The sequence below is a fragment of the Manis pentadactyla genome, chromosome 13 (genome assembly GCF_030020395.1).
Source record: "Manis pentadactyla isolate mManPen7 chromosome 13, mManPen7.hap1, whole genome shotgun sequence".
In the NCBI taxonomy this organism is placed as follows: Eukaryota; Metazoa; Chordata; class Mammalia; order Pholidota; family Manidae; genus Manis; species Manis pentadactyla.
Genome location: NC_080031.1, coordinates 4,455,832 through 4,479,547, shown reverse-complemented (window position 1 = coordinate 4,479,547; position 23,716 = coordinate 4,455,832). Strand labels below are relative to the sequence as shown.

Below are 23,716 nucleotides of genomic sequence, written 5' to 3'. Positions count from 1 at the left end.
AGGGAATCGCTGTTACGGGAATTCACTTGACACTGGTCTGAGCTTAGAAGCAGAGGCAAGGATAGCATTCTGGGGACAATTTACACAGGCTCTTTAAAATTCATTTTTCAAACTTAAAATGTATAGACCACCGCAAAATCCCTTTCCTCTCTAATCGCACAGGGACTGGAGAAACTGGTCCCACCCACAGCCCTAGGGGCCAGGCCAACAGTCCGTCAGAGCAAGGCCCATTTCTGCCTCGGAGGGGCACCAGATGCTCCTCTGAAGGGTGAGATAACCACTCCTGAGACTGTAGATTCCCAATCATCTGGCCTGCTGGTGAGTATCTTTGTCCGTCAGAAAAGGAGCTAAAAATTTAAAAATTGGCCAATGTTACCCAAGCACCAGGGAGCCAGCTAAGCACCTTAGGCCACATCTCACTTATGTCACAACAGCCTGTGGCTACAGTCCCCACGTGACTACACGGAGGCTGGGGAGGTAAAGACCTCAGCCCTGAGTCACAGGGCCAGCAAGGGGGCCAGACATGGGACTGGAACCCGAGGCCACTCTAAGCCGGTGATTCCTATTGCCTCCCAGTTAGGGTGCAGAGGGAGCCCAGGACAGCTGCTCTGAGGTGCCTATGGGAAAACCTGCCTGCTCTCCTGACTTCAGGGCTCCACGCCAGCCCCCGGGTACCCGCAGGCAAGATGCTTCCCTCACTGTATTTATGGAAAAGTACAGACTCCTAACATGGCTAATTTGCTACGTGCTAGGGGTCTGAGGGAGGCAGACAGGCGTGCTGAGGGCTTTGTTCTCCAACGCCTTTACCAAATCAGTGGTTAGCAGGGAAATTATACACTCCTGGCTCCTTGCTGATCATCTTCTATAGATGGCCATTAACTCTGACTATGGGCTGTGCATGGCATTGTCCCTCAAAGCGGATAAACCTACTGTCATTGGGCTAATTAAAACTTTCGGGATAATCCGCAGCCGATCTGATAGTTACAGCACCACAGTAGTCATTAGAGCTAACAGGGAACCCATGCCCACCAGCAACCAAGAGCTGGGGTAACAGCTGGAAGAGCCACAGCTGCACGCAGCGAAGGCATAGCTGGGGACGCTCAGACCCAGCGCCGAGGTCCCTGATCTGACCTGACTTCTGGATGGAGAATACAGTGCGACTCTCTAAAGGAAGAAAGGGTCAGAATGACAGGCAAGCCCAAGCCTTTGCTAAATCCCCCACAGCACCTGCACGAGCCCGCTGCACGTTATTCACGTGGGGACCCTTGGGAAGCAAGGAGCAGAAGCAGCTCTTCTGACCACCTTCAGCCCCTCAGGGCACCATTAACCCTCTAGCTCTGTGTGAGTCCAAGCTAAGCTCAGAGCTTGGGAGTAGGACGTCTACTTGGGAGGACCCCTTTCCAAATCAGCTGACGGGAAAGGCTTCCCACGTCCTACCTAGCGAGGTACCTATACCCTGCATCAGTGCCAGGATCATGCCACTTTGCTCACCCTCCAAACCGTTCATCTCCAAAGCAGGTGAGCCACCCATGAATTCCAGTTAGGTCCAGGGAAGGGAAGTCCACATACCCTCAGCCCCTACCTTGCAGGTGATGGGCTAGAACATCCCACAGGATGGCCACCCTGGGTAGTCAAGGGATCAGTAGTTACCAAGGGAGGGCAAAGAACAGGAGAGCAGACCTGATGGGGGCGTCACCCCATCAACTCCACCTGCTCCCTCCCTGCCAAGTTCACTGGGGCCTACAGGCCACACTGCCTAAGAAGCCTACCTGGTTGAGAAGCTGCATCTTGCCTGGCTCTGTGGCATGCCTTCTGTGGGAACTCTGCTCGGCTAGCCACTGCCTGAGGGGGCTGCTGCTTGGCTGCAAACAGGCTTGCTGAGAGGCCTTCTGCCCAGCAGCGGCATGGGCTGCCTCCTGAGGGCGCTCCAGCATCTCTGGCCCCAACGTCAGAAACCTTGAATCCCTTTCCGTGGCTCTGACGGCCTTGTGCTCACCCTCACTAGACATCCTGGAAGCCTCAGCCGCCATGCAACAGGCCATGCTGGTGATGTCTTTGCACGGCGTTTCCTGCGCTCTCTCGGAGAGCCCCAGGCCCTGCAGCTGCCTGGAGAGCTTGGCCACCTGCAGAATGTGCTGGTAGAGCTTCTGATCCCCGGAGTAGTCTTCACTCTCTGACTGCTCATCAGCAGAGCTCTGCATGAAGGGCAACTGGGGTGCCAGGAAAGCGCTAGGGTAGTGGCCTCTGGGCCTGGGGCCCGACTGGCCCATAGCACGCTCTGTTTCCTGAGAGTCCTGCAGGTCCCAAGGGAAGTTATTCACCTCGCCCAGGATCTGCGAGGTCAGGTTGCTGCTGCAGCTGTTCCCCAAGTCGTGCCCACACCCACCAGGCTTCCTCTCTCCTTCGGGGGGCTCCAGAGCCCCTGGGGGTTCTCTCTTCTCACTGGCAAGAGACCCCCCAGGGGCACTGTCTGAAGGGGGGCTCTGGGCTGGTTCTGATGCCAGAGTAGCAAGTGGCATTAAGAATGGCCCCTGAGGCAGAACCTCGGCTGAGACCCCTGGAGTCCCAGGGTCACTGGGTTCTGCTTCCCTGCAGCTCCCAGGGGCGTCTTGGTCAATAAGCTTGGAGAGCCACCCCATCCACAGTCCTGGGGGCTCTCTCCACCTCCCCCCCCAGCCCATACTCCCACCTTCCCCAGAAACACCCTGCCAGCTCAGGTCCCCGACTGGGCTCTCATCTGACAAGAACAGTTTGCCCTTCCTGGTGGGTATCATGTGGTCAGAAGAACAAGAGGCTAGGGAGGGCTCTTCTTCAGGGAATGGCAAGGGAATGGGGCTCTGGCCCTCATCCTCCCCAGGGCCAGTGCAGCTCAGTTTGGCCATGTTGTGGCCGTATGGCTCGCCTTTCAGCTGAGGGCCCTGGATGCCTTCAGAAGGCCCCGAGTGGCTGGAGGCCTGGCTCCTGCTTCCCCAGGCGCCCTGCCTGCTCAGCAGGGGCCCAGTGTTCTCAGCGCCCAGGGCACCGGGCTTCTGCTCGCGGCTCCTTTCTTCCGGCTCTTCTACTTCAGGGTCTGAAAACCCCAGGTGGATTTTCTCTGTCAGCTTCTGGGATTTCTCCAGACCCTGCTGATCACCTAATGCTGTCCTGCATTGTGCTGGGGCCCTGCCTAAGATTTTCTCCACGTCATCAAAGATCTGGTGGGTTCGGGAAGGCTGGCCTTTGGAGAGTGGCTGTAGTTTGCTGGGCAGGGTGCCCACGAGAGGCCAGGGAGTGTCACCTGGCATGCACAGGCTCTTCCCTTTCTTAAAGGAGCCCTCGCTTCTAGCCTGCAGCTCTTGGTCTAGATCCAGCTCAGCGAGCCCGGGTGCTGGGAGAGGAGGTGGGCCACGGAGAAAGGAGGAAGCAGGCAGAAATCCCTGCTTGGGCTGTGTTTCCTAGACGGGCATATAAACATGCAGAGAACTAAGAGAGAGCACTTGCAATTTATCCTTGCTTCTTGAGCCCTCAGCAAGCCCATAGCAGAAACCCACCCTCCATTTAAAGTAAAACACATGCCAAAGAGGGAAGAAGAGCAAAAAACTCCCCTGGGCTTTGCTGTTTTCTGGGCCCTGGCTTCCTCATCTAGAAAGAGGAGGCTGGACTGGACGGGTGGCTTACAAAGCTTGCTTCACGGAACCTGCGGGCTGGTTCCACCTGGTACCTGGGAGGCTACTACAGTGCACGTGTGATGGAGAAAGGGGCACTGCCAGGGCCCACACCCCCAGGCGCAGCCACAGCGGCTCCACCCCTCTATCCGCTGGACCTCTCTGGTGGAAGTGATTTGAAGACAGGGCTTCACTACTAACGAGAGACTGAAAATCGCCAACCAGATTATCCCAGAGGAACCGTTGAGCTCTCCGGTCTATGACTGGTTAATTTTATAAAATCCACCGACCTTATCAAGGACCACCAGCAACAGTCTAAGAAGGGAGAGGTGAGCAGAAACATAACCAGAGAGCTGAGCCCCAGACACTCAGTCTAAGTCTTCTGCCAAAGGCACCAGGTGGTAATGCTCAGGGGAGGTCCACACAGTCAGAGGATCCTGGGGCTGGAAGAAACCCTGAAAACCAGCCGCACCCTGCAGACACTCACACCGAACCGCCTGCGCCCTGGTCCCCCAGCTGACCCGAGCCTGCCCTCCGGGCGGACTCGGCTTGGATCCCGACTGGCAGCCAGGACCATCCAACTGTCCGCGGCCCCGAAACCACTGAGGGGACCCTTCTGAACAGGGAGCTCCAGGAACCCTCCCCAACTCAGAGCTCAGCCTGCTACCCGACCTTCTCGGAAACATGAGTGTTAGGGAAGGGGGGGAGGTGTCATTTACAGAGCTCGAAATGAAGAAAAGGATAAATTTGTCAGCAGCCACCCAACACCAGATGACGCCCTGGGAGGGAAGGGAGATGGAGGAAACCTTTCGGAGAAGAAAGCGCCAGGCACTGGTGGGAAACACGGAACAGCACGGCAGACCCACCGGACACTGAGAGGGACGCAGACACCTCCCCCGGGCTCCCCGCCTGGCTGGCCTGGGGCCCTCGGTCTCCCCGTGCCCTCCCCACGCCCCGCCGGCCCCACCCCGACGAGGGGGAGAGGCGGCTCCCTGCAGCTGGGCTCCGAGTCTCAGCGCCCACCCAAACATGAGGGCAGTAAGTGCCCCCCAGGTGCACACCTCCTGGAGGGACAAAGACCACAGAGGGGAGGGCGCACCTCCACCGCTGGGACCGAGGGGATCAGCTGCCGTCACATTTCAGCTTCTCCACCAACGGAGGGCACGGGCCACAGAGACGCCCCAAGGAGGATGAGGCCCAAAGCTTTTCTCTTTGGACCCTGAAGGCACTGGAGTCCTGACACCTGAATTTTGATCACATCTGACATCTAGGAGTCCCACACTGAGACAAACCGAGCACCCTCACCAGGAAGGCCTGACTCTGAGAGAAGAGGAAAGGCCGCTTCTCCAGGCTCGCTGGCCTCCACCAGCTGCCGGTGCCCGTCCCTCCCTCTCCGGAGGGCAGATGGCACTGCTTCTCTGACTACTGCAGACCCCGTCCTCCCAGCGCCCTCCCTGTCCCCCGTCCTATCATCTAATACATGGAGAAAAGGAACTGGGTAGAGACAGTAACAACTTCCAGAAGCTGAAAGGAAGACCCGCCAGAAGCCAGGCACAATTCAGAAGGTGTACCGTCAAGAAATCACTCCTTTTTTCTTGTGGTTCTTGGCCTTCCCGCTGCAAACACCCAGAGGCTCCCAGTACCCCTCAGGTTTTGGCCCCGGCCTCTCTGGAAGCCAGGATCCACTGACTCACCAGGGGGCTTTTGGACGTCTCTTTGTCCTTCTTGTCTTTCTTTTCCTTTTTCTTTTTCTTGTCTTTCTTCTTAGTGGCCCCAGGAGCAGACAGCTTCGCTCGCTCTTGGGTCACCAAACTCCGATAGTGCTCATCGCACGGATGGTCCCACATGGACTGCCCGTTGGCAAAGTTGAAATAGTAAATGTCCCCTGTGATATCCTGGCTGGGGACGAGAAGTCAGAAGTTAGTCCCTGCTCAGGCCCAAGGTACTCAGGAAAAAAAGAAAAAGAAGAAAAAATGGGGGGGAAGTGGAGAAGAAGTGAGAGGTCGGGGGGTGGGGGAGGGAAGACGGAGGGGCCGGGAAGAGAGGAAAGGATGGACACAGAACCGAGGAGGACGGACACAGAACCGAGGAGGACGGACACAGAACCGAGGAGGATGGACACAGAACCGAGGAGGATGGACACAGAACCGAGGAGGATGGACACAGAACCGAGGAGTCCGTTCATCTACAAATAGGAGTTAAACAGGAAAAGGGCCGGGATGCCTAAGAACTTCTCCAGAGGGAGACATATAACCATCTCGGTTCCAGGGAATTCATCTAGGCTAGAACAGGAATAAACTTGGTTTTAGATGGGTAAGTACAAACACTGTGGTTTCTCGGAGATAATTCTAGGACAGGCCTTGCTTAACATTTTTATAAATGGTCTGAGGAAGAAAGATGCCCTGTGAAAGCTCTGATTTTACAAGACTCTGAATTCATAAAAGGTGACAATCCGAGTTAGTGATGAGCAACAATAAAGGAAACAATGTAGAAGGTGGGTTTCAAGAGCCCGTGCTTCAACATGCACAAGTCCAGAATAAATTATCAATAATCCAGTAGGGCAGCAGCTAATAGGGAAAAAAAATTCACAATAGCAATATAAAAGATATAATACCCAGGAATAAACCCACAGTGTATAAAATCTCTACAGAGGTTTACTGAAAAGTCAGACAAAAAGAGAAAAAACAATTGGAGACATTACATGTTCCTAATAGAAAGATTAAAGTCTGTAACCATGCCAATAATACTCAAGTTAATGTATAAATCCAATACAATCCTAATAGAATCCCATTTGGGCTCCTTTATGAAACTTGACAAGCTTAATCTCAATTCAAATAAGAGAGAAAATATGCTGAAGTAAACAGGAGAAATATCAGGGGTAAAAGTTTAAAAAAGGTAAATTACAAATGGCCAATAAGCACATGAAAAGATACTCAACATCACTAAATATTAGGAAATGCAAATTAAAACCACTCTGAAATACCACTTCACACCCATCAGCATGGCTATTATTAAAAAAGCAGAAAATAACAAGTGTTGACAAGGATGTGGAGAAATCAGCACCCTTGTGCACTGTTGGTGGGAATGTAAAATGGTGCAGCCCTATGAAAAACAGTGTGGCATGTTTCTCAAAACATTAAAAATAGAATTACTGTATGAATCAGCAACTCCATTTCTAGGTATATGTCCAAAAGAATAGAAAGTAGGGATTCAAAAAATATTCATATGCCAATGTTCACAGCAGCATTATTCATAATAATGAATTATGGTCAAAAGATGGGAACAACCCAAATTGCCACTGGCAAGTAAATGGATAACCAAAATATAGTATATATATATATATACACACACACTAGAATATTACTTAGTCTAGGAAAGGAATGAAATCGTGACACATGCTGCAACATGAATGGACCTTGCAGACATCACGCTACATAAAATACACCAAACAAAAAAGGACAAATATTCTATGAGTCTGCTTTAACATGAAATACCCAGAACAGGCAAATTAATAGAAAGCAGGTTGTTAGAGGTTACCAGGAGCTGGAGGAGAGGGGAGAATGAGGGTTGCTTACTGGGTACAGTTTCCGTTTGGGACTATGAAAAGTTCTGGAATTGGATGGTGATGATGGCTGCACAAGACTGTGAATGTACTTAAAGCCACTGAACTGTACAACTAGAAGTGGCTAAAAGAGCAAATCCTTAATTCTGTATATTTTACCAGAAAACAAAACATTATAAAAAAATGTGCAACTTCAATGTGATAAAAAGAAAGCATAAAGAAAATTTAAAGACAGGGGACTAGGAGAAAACAGTAGAAAACAGGTAAGATTAATACACAGGAAAATCAGAGTCACACCTAATTAACAAAGATAAAAAGATAAGCAACCCAAAAGACAAACTAAATAAAGGATATAAAGAAGCAAATCACAAAAGATAAACAGATGGGCAACAGGTGGCAACTCAACTCTGAACAATGTGGGAAATGCAAACTGGAACTATTAGGTACAATTTCTTGCCCTTGGATTGATAATATTTTTTTGGACTGACAATTTTTTTCATGGGTAATATTTGTAAATAAACAACCATATGTGATATTGCTGGGACTGTTCAACTTTCATGGAGAGTAATTTGGTATTAACTAACAATATTTAAATTCTGCATATCCTTGAGCACATCAATTCAAATTCTAGAAATTTTTTCTAAAGAAATACATACCAAACCTCAAGGAACATGCTTAACTACAGTGAAGGAAACATCTACCTCCCCTCACCCTGTGCCAAATTCCCAGATGCCAGAAACAGAAAGAAAACATGAAATCAGAGTAGTGTAAGTACAGAAACTGACAGGTGAGGGCAGGTGTCTGACCTGGATATAGACCCTGGGAACTTGGATTTTAATGCCAATGTGCAGACACAAAACGTAGCTTTAGGCCTTCACGAATTTGGTGAATAGAAACGAGACGCATGCCTCTCTTGGAGGTGCTTAAGGCTGCCCCCTCCACGAGTGAGAGAACCCAGCGGGCCAGGGAAGCAGCAGGAAGACAGCGCCCTCTCCAGGTTCTAGGCAGGTTAAATCCAGGGAGAGGAAATCCCTGGGCAAAATACCTCTAAAAACCGAAATCAGTCAAAGGGAGAAATAAAGTTTAAAACCCATTTATTGCTTACAAACTGCAGTCCATGTTGCTTACAAACTGCAGTCCAGCGCCGTCTCTCTCTCATCTGCTCCGGAAGGAAGCAAGCCAGCCCCTCCCCTTAAACTCTCAGCTTCCCACACGCCCTCAGTTGCCCAGGTAACTACCCACTGAGGTGGAGATGAACTTCTCTCCACCCCTGAGGATATGCAAATACACTAAAGCCCGGAGAGATACTCTGGAAATGTTACAGTTTCACCCAGAGCAGGCAAGATGAAACTTCATTAAAGACTGAAACCCCAAGACACATGGAGATATAGGGCCCAAAATGTGGTATGGAGTCCTAAGTCAGGAAATGAATGTACAAATTTAGTCCTAAACCACTGAAAAACCCTTGCAGAAGCTGTTATAAAGCCAGTCAACAACCTAGGAATGAAACACAGAAAATAACCTCCACAGAAGGTGAATTCACAAAATTCACAATAAATAATGACAAACCGTGTGAGGAAAGAGTTCATCCTGAGAGGAAATCAGTGACAACGAGGAATTAGCACAACAAAAAACTTGGCTTAGAACAGTCGAAAGGAGACTAAAAATAACTGCAGTTTAAATTATTGCAGACCTAAGAGAAGAAGAATCCATAATGAAAGGACAGAACTTTAAAAAAACAAACCAGGCATACTGAAAGAACACAACAGAATTGGTAGGAATTAGTAAAGTCATTAGATTTTAAAAAAAAGGATTAAACAGCAGGTTTGATACAGAAAAAGAAACTAACAATAAATGGGGAAATGTACCAAAGGAAAGTATCCAGAATGCAGCATGCAAGATAAAGTAATTTTTAAAATATGAAACAGAAGAGACACAGAGGGTTAAAAATGAAAGTCCAATATATTTCTAGTATCAGTTCCAGAAAAGTAATAATGGTTGAGAATTTTCCAAAACTGAAGACAGACACGAGCCCTCAGACTAAGCAAGCACTCCGAACCCTGGGCACAGTGAATGAAAACAAATCTCTACCCAGATGCACGGCAGTGAGAAGATAGACACCAAAGGTAAAAACAAAATAATAAACAAACTAGAGGGAGAAAATCTGATTACCTACCAAGAAACAACAAATGAAAAAACATGTCTTATTAGCAAAAGCAGAAGTCAGAAGATAATGGTACATAATTTGGTCAGAGGGCTGTTCATATTCAATAGACAATTCTATGCTCAGCTACGGAGTGAGACTGGCCGAGGTGACCAAGGACACAGGAAGGTCTAAACACATTCAGGCGCTTGATATAAAAGACATTTATAGACCCCGTGTCCAAAAATGGGAAACTACATTCTGAGCAAGCAGGCACAGAACATGCACATGGATGCGATCACTTACTGAGCCACAAAAGAAGTGTGTCAACTTGTAACAAAGAATAAATAGAACAAATAAATAAAACTGAAAAATCAGTAATAAAAAAATACCCAAGCTCTAGCTACCTCATCCCTTTGTTATTTTGAAGCAAAGATACTTGTGACATAATGAGTCATAAGAAACACATAGTTGGTCATTCAGATGACCAAATACATATTTCTCCAGTGTATCTGGTCTGCATCCACAGTTCTTGAAAACACTGCAGTCTTAAAGGTAAAATGGGCGTCTTGTCACGTTAATGAGACTTTTGGACCCCACACAAGGGGGGGGACTGGAGGGTGAATCAGCCAATGGCCAATGATTTAGTCAATCATGACTATGCAATGAAGCCCTCACAACATCCCTGAGAGGAACACTCACTCTCCTGCATCCTGCTTCTCAGTAGGAGAGAGCTTCCAGAGTGCGTCCACCTGCGACCAAGCAAGGCCCCAAACTCCAGGAGGAGAGAAGCTCCTTTATTTGGGACCCTGCCCTAGGTCTCTCTTCACCTGGCTGTTTACTTGTATTTTTTATTAAACTGGTAAACATAAGTGTTTTCCTGAGTTCTGTGAGCTCTCTAGCAAATTATGAACTGAACCTAAGGGAGAGGTTGAGGGAACCTCCAAGTGTAGCCAGTTGGTCAGAAGCACAGATAACTGGATTGGGGCATAGAAGGCAGGTCTGTAGGATGGAGCTCTTAATCTGGGGAATCTGGTTCAGTCTCCGGGCAGACAGCGTCAGGACCGAGTTGAGTTCTCGGACACCCTGGAGAACTGCTTGTTGTTGTGTGTGGGAAGATGTACACACACACACACACACACACACACACACACACACACACACACACACACAGGAATCAGGTCCAGGAACACACACACACACACACACACACACACACAGGAATCAGGTCCAGGAACACACACACACACACACACACACAGGAATCAGGTCCAGGAACACACACACACACACACACACACACACACTACACACACACACACACACAGGAATCAGGTCCAGGAACACACACACACACACACACACACACACACACACACACACACACACAGGAATCAGGTCCAGGAACACACACACACACACACACACACACAGGAATCAGGTCCAGGAACACACACACACACACACACACACACACACACACACTACACACACACACACACACACACACACACACACACAGGAATCAGGTCCAGGAACACACACACACACACACACACACACACACACACACACTACACACACACACACACACACACACACCACATACACACACACACACACAGGAATCAGGTCCAGGAACACACACACACACACACACACACACACACACACACACACAGGAATCAGGTCCAGGAACACACACACACACACACACACACACACACACACACACTGGAATCAGGTCCAGGAACACACACACACACACACACACACACACACACACACACGGTCCAGGAACACACACACACACACACACACACACACACACACACACGGTCCAGGAACACACACACACACACACACACACACACACACACACACACGGTCCAGGAACACACACACACACACACACACACACACACACACACACACACACACACACACACACACACACACACACACACACACATACACTGGAATCAGGTCCAGGAACCCAAAAGGAGTTGTACTATTACTGCTGTATATTATTACTGTTGTATAGGAAGAAAAAAACAACAGTGCTATGCTAAACAAAATTTCAGAAAATAAATGCAATAGTATATAATATGATCAAGCAGACTTTATCCCAGGAATGTAAGGTTGGTTTAACATTTGAAAAATCCATAATCAATATAATTGACCTTATTAACAAACCAAAATAGAAAAGTTATACAATCCTATCAGTAGATGCAGAAAAAAATTTGATAAATCCAATATCCATTTCTGATTTAAACTCTCAACAAGCTAGGAATAAAAGTTAACTTCCTCATCCTGACAAAGGGCATTTACAAAAACCTATAGCTAACATGTTTAATGATGAAAGACTGAATGTTTGTCCCTTAAGATCAGGAAAAAGACAAAAATGTCCATTGTCACCCCTTCAATTCAAATGTACTAGAGGCTCTAGTCAGTGTAGTAAAGCAAGAAATAGATATAAAAGGTATCCAGATTAGAAGGAAGAAGTAAAAATGTCCTTTTCATAATCCACATTTTTATTTATAAATGTATAAGTGATTTTAATATTTATAATTCCCAGTAGATGTGATCATCTATGTAGGAAATCTATGGACTCTACAAAAAGCTGTCGAACTGACATAAGTGAGTTCAGCAAGGTTGCAAGCTATAAGATCAAAATACCAAAACTGATTTTATTTCTATATAAAAGCAATAAACAATTGGAAATTGAAATTTTAAAGTGTATCATTTACAGAAATATCAAAAATATGAACACTTAGAAAGAAGTCTGACATAATATGGGCCAGACATGTACACTAAGAACTATAAAACATTTCTTGGCGATATTAAAGAAAACCTAAATAAATGGAGACAGACTCTTCATGCATTAGAAGATGCAATATTGTTCTAGATGTCAATTCTCCACAGATTGACTTATGGATTCAGTGTAATCCCGATCAAAATCCTAACAGGATTTTTCATGGAACATGACAAGCTGATTCTAAAATAATTCATATGGAAATGCAAAGAGCCTAGAATACAACTTTGAAAATGGAACACAAAGTCAGAGGATTTACCCTAAATGATTTCAAGATTTTTAATAAAGCTAAAGTAATCAAGACAGTATGGTATCGGTGTCAATGTAGACAGACAGATCTATGACAAGAACAGAGACCTAGCAGCAGAGAATCCAGAAACAGACCCACATATGATGGCCAATTTGGAAAAAAATCTAAATACTCTTCAATCTAAGACTGGTTAAATAAATCAGGGTTTTTAAAAATTATGACACATCTGTATGTGGAAAAGTATGCAGTGGACCGCACACAGACATAGAAGAACAATGCACACAGTACAACTCTTATGTTTAAGAAACAAAACCATGTGTGTGCATGTAAGTGTGTGTCTTAAAAGCCTGGAAGGAAATCTCCAATTAATTACTTGGGATTGGGACTAAAAGATGACCTGTATACATAAGTTTTAATAACTTACATTATTTTAAAAAGTGAGAGATGGTTCACACTCTCCTTACAGGATGAGGGACTGTTAGCCACCATTAACAGGTACATACATGGAAATGGCTGGCAGAAGGCTGGCCCACAGCTAGCCCATCACCAACGACCATTTCCACCCTTCCATCATTTAATTTTTTGTACCACTGCAGTCATTTATTTATTGAGTATATGTACATTAAGGTATTACTCTACTGAATATCTGTCATGTGGTTTTTCAAGTAAAAATAGACCCAAAAGCAAAACAGCACAGATATATACAAACTTAAAAATATAAAGAAAAAGAAGAGAGAGATTGACAGGTAAGGCAAATGTGGATATCAGGGTGGATATTGGAAAACAAAACAGAAACCACTATCCCACAAACTTATCCTACAAACACAAGCATGAGTCCTCAGCACCCAGAACACTGTGCACAGCACTGATGGATTCACTACAAGATGTCACGAAAGAGGAGGAGGTCCAAGAAAAAGCAGCTAAAAAGGTCAAAAAAACGGGGGACCTGCCATGTGAGGAGAAGACAGTCAAAGGATTAGGATTCTTCAGGGGAGATGAGTCAGGCTACTGCCAGTTGTTCTGAAGTATGGCCAACACACTAAATGGTACGGCTGAGCACAGCATAATTACACCTCGCACACCAAACTGCCCGATACCAGCACAGACGGGATCCCTGAGGCCTCTGGGAACTAGTTTGGGACAAACAAGGAAATCCCGTGGTACAGGAAGAAGTACACTTATGGCACTGACTTTAGGGAGACAACTTTGAGAGAGTGCTCCGTGCATGTGATGAGAACAGAGCCCCCAGCAGTGGGAGGGGATGCAGTCCTTGGGAGGAGGGAGACCCCGTTTGGTGTCCTCACCATCAACCTCCATATCCCTGAGATAACCCGAGGGAGTCTCTGCTCCTCACAGCCCAGACAGCTCACACTGAAACCGCAAAGGTGAACAATTCTGCAAATGTGACCCTATTCACGACCAGATTACTCAAATTCAGGATGGGCTGCCATGGGAGGCCAAACTCCAGCTGGTCTATGCAGCCTCCCGACAAACCTCTTCCACACCAGCATCCCTTCTGAACACACTGAGGGGGGTCTCAGTATCGTCACTCTCAGTGTCAGCCTGCAAGGAATAAAGACACCCCCTCAGGCTTTTCCAAACAGGACAAGCTGCAAAGGTGGCTGGTTGAAGCTGATGTCCTGGATCCGCCCCTTCCGCCTCCAACAGGCCAAGTCAGTGGGCCGCATCCACGCTGACTTACCACGGCTTCCACTCCACAGGAAGTGGGGCCACAATGCCCTCCCGGGCCAGCCACATCAGCTCCGGTTCCTTGATGGGATCAATACCAATCTCTCGGGCAAATTCAAGAATTTCTGCAAGGACAGGCAGGTGGGTGGGAAAGTAAGAGAGGTGGGGGGAGTAGATGGAAAGAAGAAAAACATCACAATCAACCTTGTGAAATAATAAGATAAATATATATATTCGTCTCTGCCACCAGTTCCTGTTATTTTTCGGGCTTTGACCCCAGTTCCTGACAGGGAGCTCCTAAAACCCTTGTAATTCCCTGAGTAATAGGAGCATCTTTTGTTCCAATGAGGTGACTCAGGGTGGGCTCCTTGCTGCCTCTTGGCTGGGGGCTGGTCAGAAGAAAGACCAAGCCATGATTGGAGGCTTAGAACTTTCAACCTCACCCCCCTCATCTAAGGAGGGGAGAGGGGCTGGAAAAGGAGTTAACAGTCACTCATGCTTACATGAGGAAGCCGCCATAAAAATCCCTAAACTAGGGGGCTCGGAGAGCTTCCAGGGTGGTGCCCGCACCCACAGGCCAGGGGGGCGCGCAGCCCAGCTCCACAGGGACAGAAGCTCCTGCACGTGGAACCCTCTCAGGCCTCAGCCTCCGTATCTCTTCCTCTGGCTCTTCATCTCTGTCCTTTGTCATACCTTTTATTCTATAGTAAGCCAGTAAACAGAAGTGTTTGCCTAAGTTCTGGGACCTGTTCTAGCAAACCACTGAATCTGAGGGGGAATCATAGAAACTCCAGTGTATAGCTGGTCAGTCAGAAGTACCGGAGACAAACTGAGACTTGGGACTGGTGTCTGAAACAGGGCAGTCTTTGGGACCGACACCTTCTCCAGGCAGATAGCGTCAGAACCGAAATGAGTTGTAGGACACCCAGCTGGGGTCAGAAAATTGGCTGGTTTAGGAGAAAACACTACATATCTGGGGTCAGAAGTACTAAGTGTGTGGGAGTGAAGGAAAAAAAGAGTCTTCTCTAGATAATCTTTTTTTCTATTCTGCCTTTACTCTTCAAATTTTCTTCAGTGAGCAGGAATTATTTCTCTAAATATAAATAATAAATACATATAATTTTGTTTTCTTAAATTACAGTTGACAAATGGTACATCTGAATCCAGGCACATTATTGCCAGTCTGCAAGAATATAATCTTAAGCCAAGTATAACAGAGGCAAAAAATCAGACCAAGACTTCAGTGTGGCAGGGGCCTCAGAAGAATCCCAACAGCCACAGCAGAAGCATCCTGAATGGGGGCAGCCTCCCAGGGCACGCACTCTCCAGAGACCTGCAAAATCCTGGCACAGAAGTGCTCACCAGTCAGTCAATGAGCATGTACTGAACTGCTGCAGGTGGCCACGCCCTCGGGGGGCCTTAGCTGGCCAGGGGCCGGGCACGTGGCATAGCACTCAAGCAGCCTTCTTCCCCACACACTGACCCCTCTCTTCCATGAGGGGAGTTGTATCTTTTACAATTTGGCTATATATTGTGGACTCTAATACTTTTTTGTTGTACTCTTTTGAAATCAAGCATTTAGAAAAGCTCTTTTGCCAGAGATCTGGAGGGGCAGGGGAGATACAGGTACTGAGTTAAGAGCTACCTCACCTAGAAGAAAAAAGATAGGTGAGGTAACCACTGGACTATGTCACCAGAGCCCCCAGTTATAATGAAATGAATACCCAAGCGCCGTCAGTGCTTGAGCTGACGATAACCCAGGCCAGAAAGGCATCACCAGTAAGGGTCATCTCAGGGGAGAATTCAGAGGCTGACACACCTGGGGACTGGGAAAGGAAAAGCACTTTTTCAAAGCACCACCTGGAATTTGGTCAGCCAGGGACTAATGTATTCATTGATTTGGCAAATATTTTTTGAGTGCCTCCTATGTGCCAGTCAGCATGTGCCATGAATAAGAGAGAAACATTTCCACAGAAGAAACAGTCAGTAAAGAAGTGAACAGATAAATATGCAAAGAGTTAAAGATCTGAAATATAATGAAGGAAGCAAATGGGGTATGAGACAGAGAACATCAGGTTGGAGGAGGTGCTCTTTTAGAGGGTCTGGGAAAACCTCTCAGAATGGTGACACAACTGAAATCCAGAGGAAACAAAGCAGCCAGCCGCACAGAACACTGAGGACAGAGCACTCAGGCAGAAGAGCAAGTGCAAAGGACCTGTGGCAGAAGCAGCCCGGCCCATCTGGAGACTGTCAGAAAGGCCACGTGACTGGCAGAGTGAGCAAGGGTGAGAACTGCCCCTGTGAGCCTGGCCAGGTGGCAGGGCTGGGTGGTGCAGGGCCCTGCACACCCCCTTGAGGGTGTTCTGCCCAGCAGAGAGGAACCTCATTGAAAGCAGAGCCCTGACGGGACCTGCTTTACCTGTAAGAACACCCTGGTGCTAAGTGGAGCACGGACTGGAGAAGGACAAGAGCTTAAGCACGTGGGATTTAGGAAGCTACTGATAATCAGGAAGAGACTAGCACAGGGTAGCCCTCAATAAACTGTTATTATTGTTATTAATAATGTTATTACTGTTGTTTAAAAAAATGCTACTTTAGCTTGTTAAGAAATTGGGTTTCCCCTAGACTGAATTTCATGATATCCCCTACTCTGTTTTCATTTTAAATTAATCACTAACCTCACCCGAGGTCAGAAAACTTTTGGTAAGGTGCCAGACAGTAAATATCTTAGGCTTCATGGGTCCTGTAGTTGCTGTCATAACTACTCAGCCCCGCCCATGCAGCATGCAAGCAGCCATAGACAAATAAGCATGGCTGTTTTCTAATAAAATTTTATTTATAAAAACAAGCAACAGACCAGGTTAGGCCCATGGGCTATAATGTACCAACCTCTGATCTAACCCACATATGCTAAGCAGCCCTGCACGTGCGCCCTACCGCTCGCTGGAAGAACATCAGAGGTAACTCTTGCCCTCAGAGCACTATGACAATACACCCAAGGCCGCTTACCTTGCTCGCTGGGGATGTAGGTCTCATCGTAATCTTCCTCCAGAACCAGCTGGTCTCCTATACGGACGGGTCTTCCAGCCATGATCAGTCTGGGCTCAAACGCCTAGATACCAGAGACCCCCCGACCCAAAGAGAGAATCAGTGGCCCAGCGTGCAAGGGAAAAGCTGCAGCTGGGTCATGGAGCACCCGGGGGTAGTGAGTGGGACCAACAGCCCAGAACTCGGGCCTTACAGGCTCTGCAGCCTAAGACACACACCCAAAGGCTGCTGAGCACTTGGGGGACCACAGAAGATCTGGAAACATGGCTCTCTCAAGAGTTTGACTTCATATCCACATCCCCATTGAAGAAACAATTAGGACCCCAGCAAGAAAGCCCTAGTGAGACACCAAAATGACATATGGCACCCCCCCACACCAACAGAGCCCAGAGGTGTCAGATGTTCAACGCTATCCGTATTTGCACGTCCCGTTTACATTCAGTAAGGCCTATCTGAGGTAGTATGCACAACTCCCACAGCAGCAGAAAGCAGAAGGGAAGACAAACCCCTGCTCTGGGAGTAGCAGGACAGAAGGAATACCCTCCCCCTGAAGGGCTGGCGGCAGGCTTTGTCATGGACGTGGGTACCAAAGGCTGATAGTTCTGGCAGTGAGAGGGGTAGTCGAGGCAAAGGGAACGTCACGCACAGCCCCAGTGTCCTGGAGTGCCGGGCAGCAGCATGACAGGCTGGGGTGCAAAGCCAGGTCCGGTTTCTGATCACAGAGTCTTGCAGACCATGCTATAGAGTCTCAACTGTGCCCTGTAGCAAAGGGGAGTCACAAGGGCTTTGGTGAAGGGAAGTGACACAGGTTGGCCTTTTTTAGGACAGAACTCTGGCAGGAGTGGCGTGGCTGGACGGGAGACATGGGAGGCTGCTCTCCAGGTGAAAGAAGATGAGGGCTTCAACTAGGGCAGAAGGGACAGATACAAAGAACATTGGGATGTTTATAGGACCAGGATGCAGCCAGAGGTGGGGGTCGGGGGGAGTCCAACCCGAATCCAGCATCTCTAGCTCTAGGGATGGGGCTGTGCCAAATTCTTCAACTGACAAGTGGGTGCAGTTCTCCCTTCCCAACGCTACGCCTGCGACAACCTGAGGATGCCCAGGTCACACCAATCGCCCCTGTGGCAGCTTCCACACAAAGCGCAGTGAGGCAGAGACCAGTCACCCTGTAAGGGACTGCCCCAACCGAGGAAGAGTCAGCCACGCCGGTCCAGACCTCAGGTGCAGCCACCCCTTCAGGAGCCGTCGCTGCCCCACCTGGAGCAGCGAGCATGACACACACAGCCCTCCGCCAGCTGGGGAAGTGAGCAAAAAGACCATGTCATCAAAGAAAAGATGGAGATGTGGCCTGTAATGAGTGCCTGAAATGGCCAGATCTGGTGACTCTAATCGGCTCCAGGATCCCTAGAGAGGCCCCCTCTGCACCCTGACAGATGACAGATGGGCAAGGGTGGCGTCTTGCCTTAGGAGTCACAGGAATGATCCCTTTGGTCAGTCCACTGGACCCCAGAGAACCATGCTCTGCCACATCTCCCACCACGACACCTCCAAGTGGGGACTTCATGCCTCAGGAAGAAAGGCTAACTAATGGAAGAGGCATTCTTCTCGGCAGTACAGAAGCCATGTGGGCATCTGCCCCCTACTCTAAGAAACTATAACATCCGGCAGACATGATGTTCACGCCTCTACACGCACATTCAGAGATGAATAGAGCTGCAACTCTAAAAAACAGAGCAGAAAAGTACCAGGCACCAGTAAGAGATGTGGCCCACTGCCTGCTGGCTTAAGCAGCCACCAGAATCCTTAATCCTCTGGGTTAAGGAGGAGAAGGAAATAGAAAGGGGAGGGATCCCTGGGGAGAAAGGAATCAACAGCAGCCTGAACAGCAAGCTGGACATTATTCAATCCAACAGGCAATGATCAATACAAGGCGCTGTATCAACTATCTCAGAGAATTTGAGAAATGTTACCTATCCATAGACACATCCCATCTCCAGAAAGCAAGGGGCAGGTAAAATCTCTGCCCTTGTGGTTCAATGACTAATTCGCTATATATATAATTATCTATGCCTAACTATTTAAAATAGGAAAATCTGAATTCATGGATCACTCCAATGTTAAACCTTCTGCCAGAAAGAATTTAAAATATGGGTGGGCTATATTCTATCTTCTTTCCTTGCATTGCCTGGCTTCAGAAAATACGTGGGCAGGGACAGGACTGAAAGGGCAGGAACTGTAGGACTGAGGAAGGCAATGGAGAGAGAAATCCTATTTGTTTAAGGCCTACCAGAGAGCTTAGGTAGGAAAGCAGTCCAGTTAGTCTAAGTGAGAGATGGTGATAAGCCAGGCCACAGTGGTAACAGAGAAGATGAGATGTCTAAGGAAGCAACCCTGAGCTCTGCCATGGCAAGCACATGGCACGTGACCTAACATTACCCTCCAAGCCTAAGGCTGTGAGGGACAACACTTGTCAACCGTGGCACCTAGACGTGGCTTCAGAATTGTCAACATTGTATATACTCCACGCAGCGCTTACCAACAAATCTGATGAAACCCAAAGAGATCTACCTGCCACCAGGCCTGAGACCCACTACGAGCCACAGGGCTATGAGGAAGGGGCCACCCAACTGTGCTCATCCTCTGCCTGCCAGTCCCAGAAGCCAGCAAAACAGAAGTGTCTCGAACGCCTTCTCCAGAAAGCCCTCCCTGGCTAACTAACCTCAACCTCTCCTGGCAACTCCTAACCACGTCAGCACTGAGGACAGTTTTCACGTGTTCAGAAGCACATTTCTCTCAGTATTACTTTCTTCAGGAGAATGTGTTCCACCTCTCCTGTTAAACCACGAACTTCTGAGGGCCATGCCTCCTCCTTCCTCTGCATTTTCCACTCCTAAAATAAGCTATGTAAACTACGCACTTGGTCACTGCTGTAAAGTGCTAACAGAGCCAAGGAATCTCTACAATCCAGAAAAGCCCCTAAGAACTGTGGTCCAGCTGCCCTTCCCAGGCCAAATGTTGCCTCCCTGCGCTCTAAGTGACAGCATAGTGGTGAAGGCACCAGCGCTGGGGCCAGAAGCACCTGGATTCAAAGCCCAGCTCGCTTACCAGCTGTGTGATCTTACACCAGTGTTTCCTCCCTGAGCCTCAGTAACCTCATGTGTGTAACTCAACCATAAAAATCGACGGCAAAGGGGTGTTAGAGGGTGAAACAACATAATACTCACAAGGCGCGTTGCAGAGCTCTGACACACAGTGCACGTTACACAAACTTAGCAGAACTGCGGATGCCAGTGCCAGTTCCACCGTTAGGTAATTCTTGGCTATGAGAAGATCTTCCTCATGTTAAGCCAAAAGTCATTTTCTAAGAAACTCCCTCCCATTTGCCTCCTGCTACCCTCTGGACCAGTGAGAGCACCCGAGGCTTCTCCACCCCAAGCTGAGCAAGCCCATCCCACTCAGGACACTGTTTCCCAACCCACAACATCGCGGGCACCTTCCCACGAACACTCATTCATCAGCTGGGACAAAAAGGTTTCACCTGCACACTAAGAGCACACACACACACACACACACATGCATAATTAGGGTTCCCTGTGTATTTATTTCTTTCACCCTCCTTGACCAATTATAATAAGTTCACCACAGAAAAGATAAATTGGAGAAAGCTTTGGGAAGAAGGTCGAAGACATGAGAGTTGTTCATGTAGTGGTAATGAGCTCAGAATTTAGAATATTCTTGGCTTTGAATCCCAGTTCTGCCATGTACCAGCTGGGCAGGTTGCCTCAGTGTCTTCATCCATAAAATGGGGATAACAATATCTATAGGTCAGGCACTGGCTATTAGGGATGCAAACCTACACATGGTCCTGAACTCTAGCTTAGCCTGGGTGTGAAACTAAATATATAATAAAAACATGGTTATATAATGTGTTAAGCACAGTATGGGAAATAATAAAATGTAACAGGACACAAGAGCAACGAACTTAAGATTAAAGACTAGGGCAAGTATTACAGGGTAGAGAATCACTGAGATGGTTCTTTAAGAATAGGCAGACACTTACCAGGATAAAGCAGTAAGGAATTTAAGGCAAAAGAAACAGCATGCACACAGGCCAAGAGGCAGGAGAGAGGATGGTAGGTGCACAGAATTATGACAACAGAAGCTTCTATTCCCTGAACAATTCCTATGTTCTAAGAACTGCACTAATGTTGTATATACATTATTACCTCACCTCATCCTCTCAATGAGGTACAATTATCCCCATTTCGCAAATAACGAAACGGAGGCTCAGCAAGGTTTTTAGAGAGAAAACAAACTTTCCCAAGGATTTGCAGTGAGTAAATGGCACAGCAGAACATGCACAAACCCACACCTATCTGACTCCAAAGCCTAAGCTCAGCCACTCCAACACGACCAGACTGCAAGGGAAAATGGGAAGAGCCGCAGGAGACAGATCTGCAATGGAAGGCAAAGCGCGCATTATAAAGGGTTCGGGAGAATTGAGACTGCATCCATCACAGGATTTCACAAAGGAGACTGGCATGATCAGATGTGTAGTTTAGAAAGATGACTGTGACAGTTGTGTAGGAACTATTGGAGAAGGGCAAGAAAAGAGCCAGAGGGACTCCTGAGGAAGTTATCACGGCTGCAGGCAAGGAGTTATGAACCAGACCAGCGGCTGGGAAAGGGCCAGATCCTAGGGATGTGAGGAGGCGGAACAACAGGACTTGGTATCCGCAGCAAGCGGGCAGCGGAAGGAGGAAGCTGGGGCACTTACCCCAGTCCAGTGTTGATCTGTTCGGTTCTATGCCTTGCCCAATAGCCCCACCTAGCATACTCCCTAGAATTCAGGAAATGCCCAACAAATGTCAGCCGTGGATATTAGATGAATGAATTCCACGTGCAGACTTGAACATCTGAATGAAGCCTTTCACTCAGACAGGAACCACAACAGGAGGAACGGGTCCGGGGACCAGGAAGGCTGGGGAGGGGTGCGGTTGGAGACGGTCAGGAAGCAGGTCTGAGCTCAGGAAAGGTCTGGCTGGAGAGGTAGATGGGGAGTCGCCGTTCAGCAGGTGGTACCTGAACTTCTGGGTGAAATCGCCCAGAGATGGCAGTGTGAGGGGTACCCAGGACGGGCTGCAGAGGCAGCCAGGTGGGAAAACCAGGCGTGAGGAGATGCGGGAGTCAAGTGAGGAGGGCGGTTCCAGACGGAGAAGGTAGATTTTTTTAGATGCACGCAAAGGGCGGTAAAAACAAAACCAAAAAACTTTCTAACTTGCCTGCTGGCCAAGAGATCCCACAAGGTCGGGTCAGCCCTGGATGCGGCCATGAGGGAGGCTGCCCACAGGAGAGGCATCCAAGAGGGCTCGCAAGGCCTTGCTTGCACCCGCGCGCAGGGGCGAACAGACGAGGGCCCCGGAGGCTGCCCCGCGCCGCCCCGCGCCCGCTCTCGCTCGCTCGGGCTCGCCGCTCCCTCCCCGCCTGCACCCACCGGGCCCGTCCACCACTCAGGGAGGGAGATGCTGGACGGGGCGCACGGGTCCGGCCGCTCCGGTCTCACTTCTCCCTGCAGCTCCCGCCCACACTGCGCTTCCCGCTCCCAGCGCACGAGGGTGCCTCAGCGATACCCCTTCCCTCCTCCCTCCACCACCCCACCGCTCCCTCGGGGAGGGCCTCACCTGTCCTCCCCCCCAGGAGGCTCCGGGAGAAGGCTCCCGGCGGCGCGCAGCGTCCCCAGCACCACCCCGGCTCCCCGCTTCCAGGGACGCCGGGGTGTTGCCCTGCAGTGGCCAACAGCCACTTCCGGAGATGGTACCAACCCAGCAACTGGAAGTCCCGCCTCTACCGGGAGTCAATTAGGCCCTGAATGAGGGTTGTGGCATCGGATTGGCTAGATTTGCCGTCAGTTTACGGAGGAGTGCCGCCCGTTTCCCGTTGCATCTTGGGAGAGGTAGTCCGCGATAGTTGGTGGGGGTCCGCAAGGGGTTTAAAAGAGAGCTCGGAATGTAGATATGAGGGGAATTTCTTCCCGGGCAGGAAAGGATCATTCACACTATTAATAATAATATGAATTAAATAAGGCAATTTAGCAGTCATCATTTTTAGAAGTGTGATAAATATCAGATGCATAATTCACTGATCAACAATCAGCCCACTGAGGTTTTAATTTTTGAATGCAAGGTCACGGAGACCTCCCCCCAAAAAACTGGCTCCCCTGTGCTCTGATTAAGTCAAAGAGCACCTGACCAAGAGTCCGTCTTTTCACCAGAGCACAGGGCTGTTTGCATGTCTGCAAGACGGGGATACTAAACTCGTAACTATCTCAAGAGTCCGTTTAAGAAGGAAAAGAATAGGTGACACACGTGTACCCCCTTCCACAAGCGCCGCCTGGCGGAAGGGTTGATGTTAATATAATTCCAAAGAGCTTCCTTTCCTTATATGGAGGGCACATCTTCGTTTTTCTCAAATGTCGTCAACATGCTAGAGAAGTTAGGAGGGGCAATGACCGCTCTGGCCATTACATCAGCGGGAAAACAGGAACAGAGAAGCGAAGTTACCA

The 23,716-nt window shown here is 48.6% G+C and overlaps 2 protein-coding genes across 2 annotated transcripts in view; both read right to left on the bottom strand.

Moving 5' to 3' along the window:
- LOC118929696 (centrosomal protein of 164 kDa) overlaps positions 1–3,004 on the bottom strand; it is a 36,989-nt gene extending 33,985 nt beyond the window's left edge. Inside the window, exon 1 of the mRNA XM_057490654.1 lies at positions 1,770–3,004. Coding sequence (XP_057346637.1) covers positions 1,770–2,882 — 1,113 coding nt within the window. The 5' untranslated portion in view covers positions 2,883–3,004. The remainder of the gene's footprint in view (positions 1–1,769) is intronic.
- Positions 2,906–22,966, bottom strand: LOC130680462 (centrosomal protein of 164 kDa-like). Its single transcript, XM_057491081.1, has 6 exons — positions 22,836–22,966; positions 17,113–17,215; positions 14,117–14,228; positions 5,339–5,543; positions 2,983–3,434; positions 2,906–2,918 (listed from the first exon to the last, which is right to left on the bottom strand). The coding sequence occupies exons 2-6, from the start codon at positions 17,192–17,194 to the stop codon at positions 2,906–2,908; spliced, it is 864 nt and encodes a 287-aa protein (XP_057347064.1). The 5' UTR covers positions 17,195–17,215; positions 22,836–22,966.
- Between the last annotated feature and the right edge of the window lie 750 nt (positions 22,967–23,716).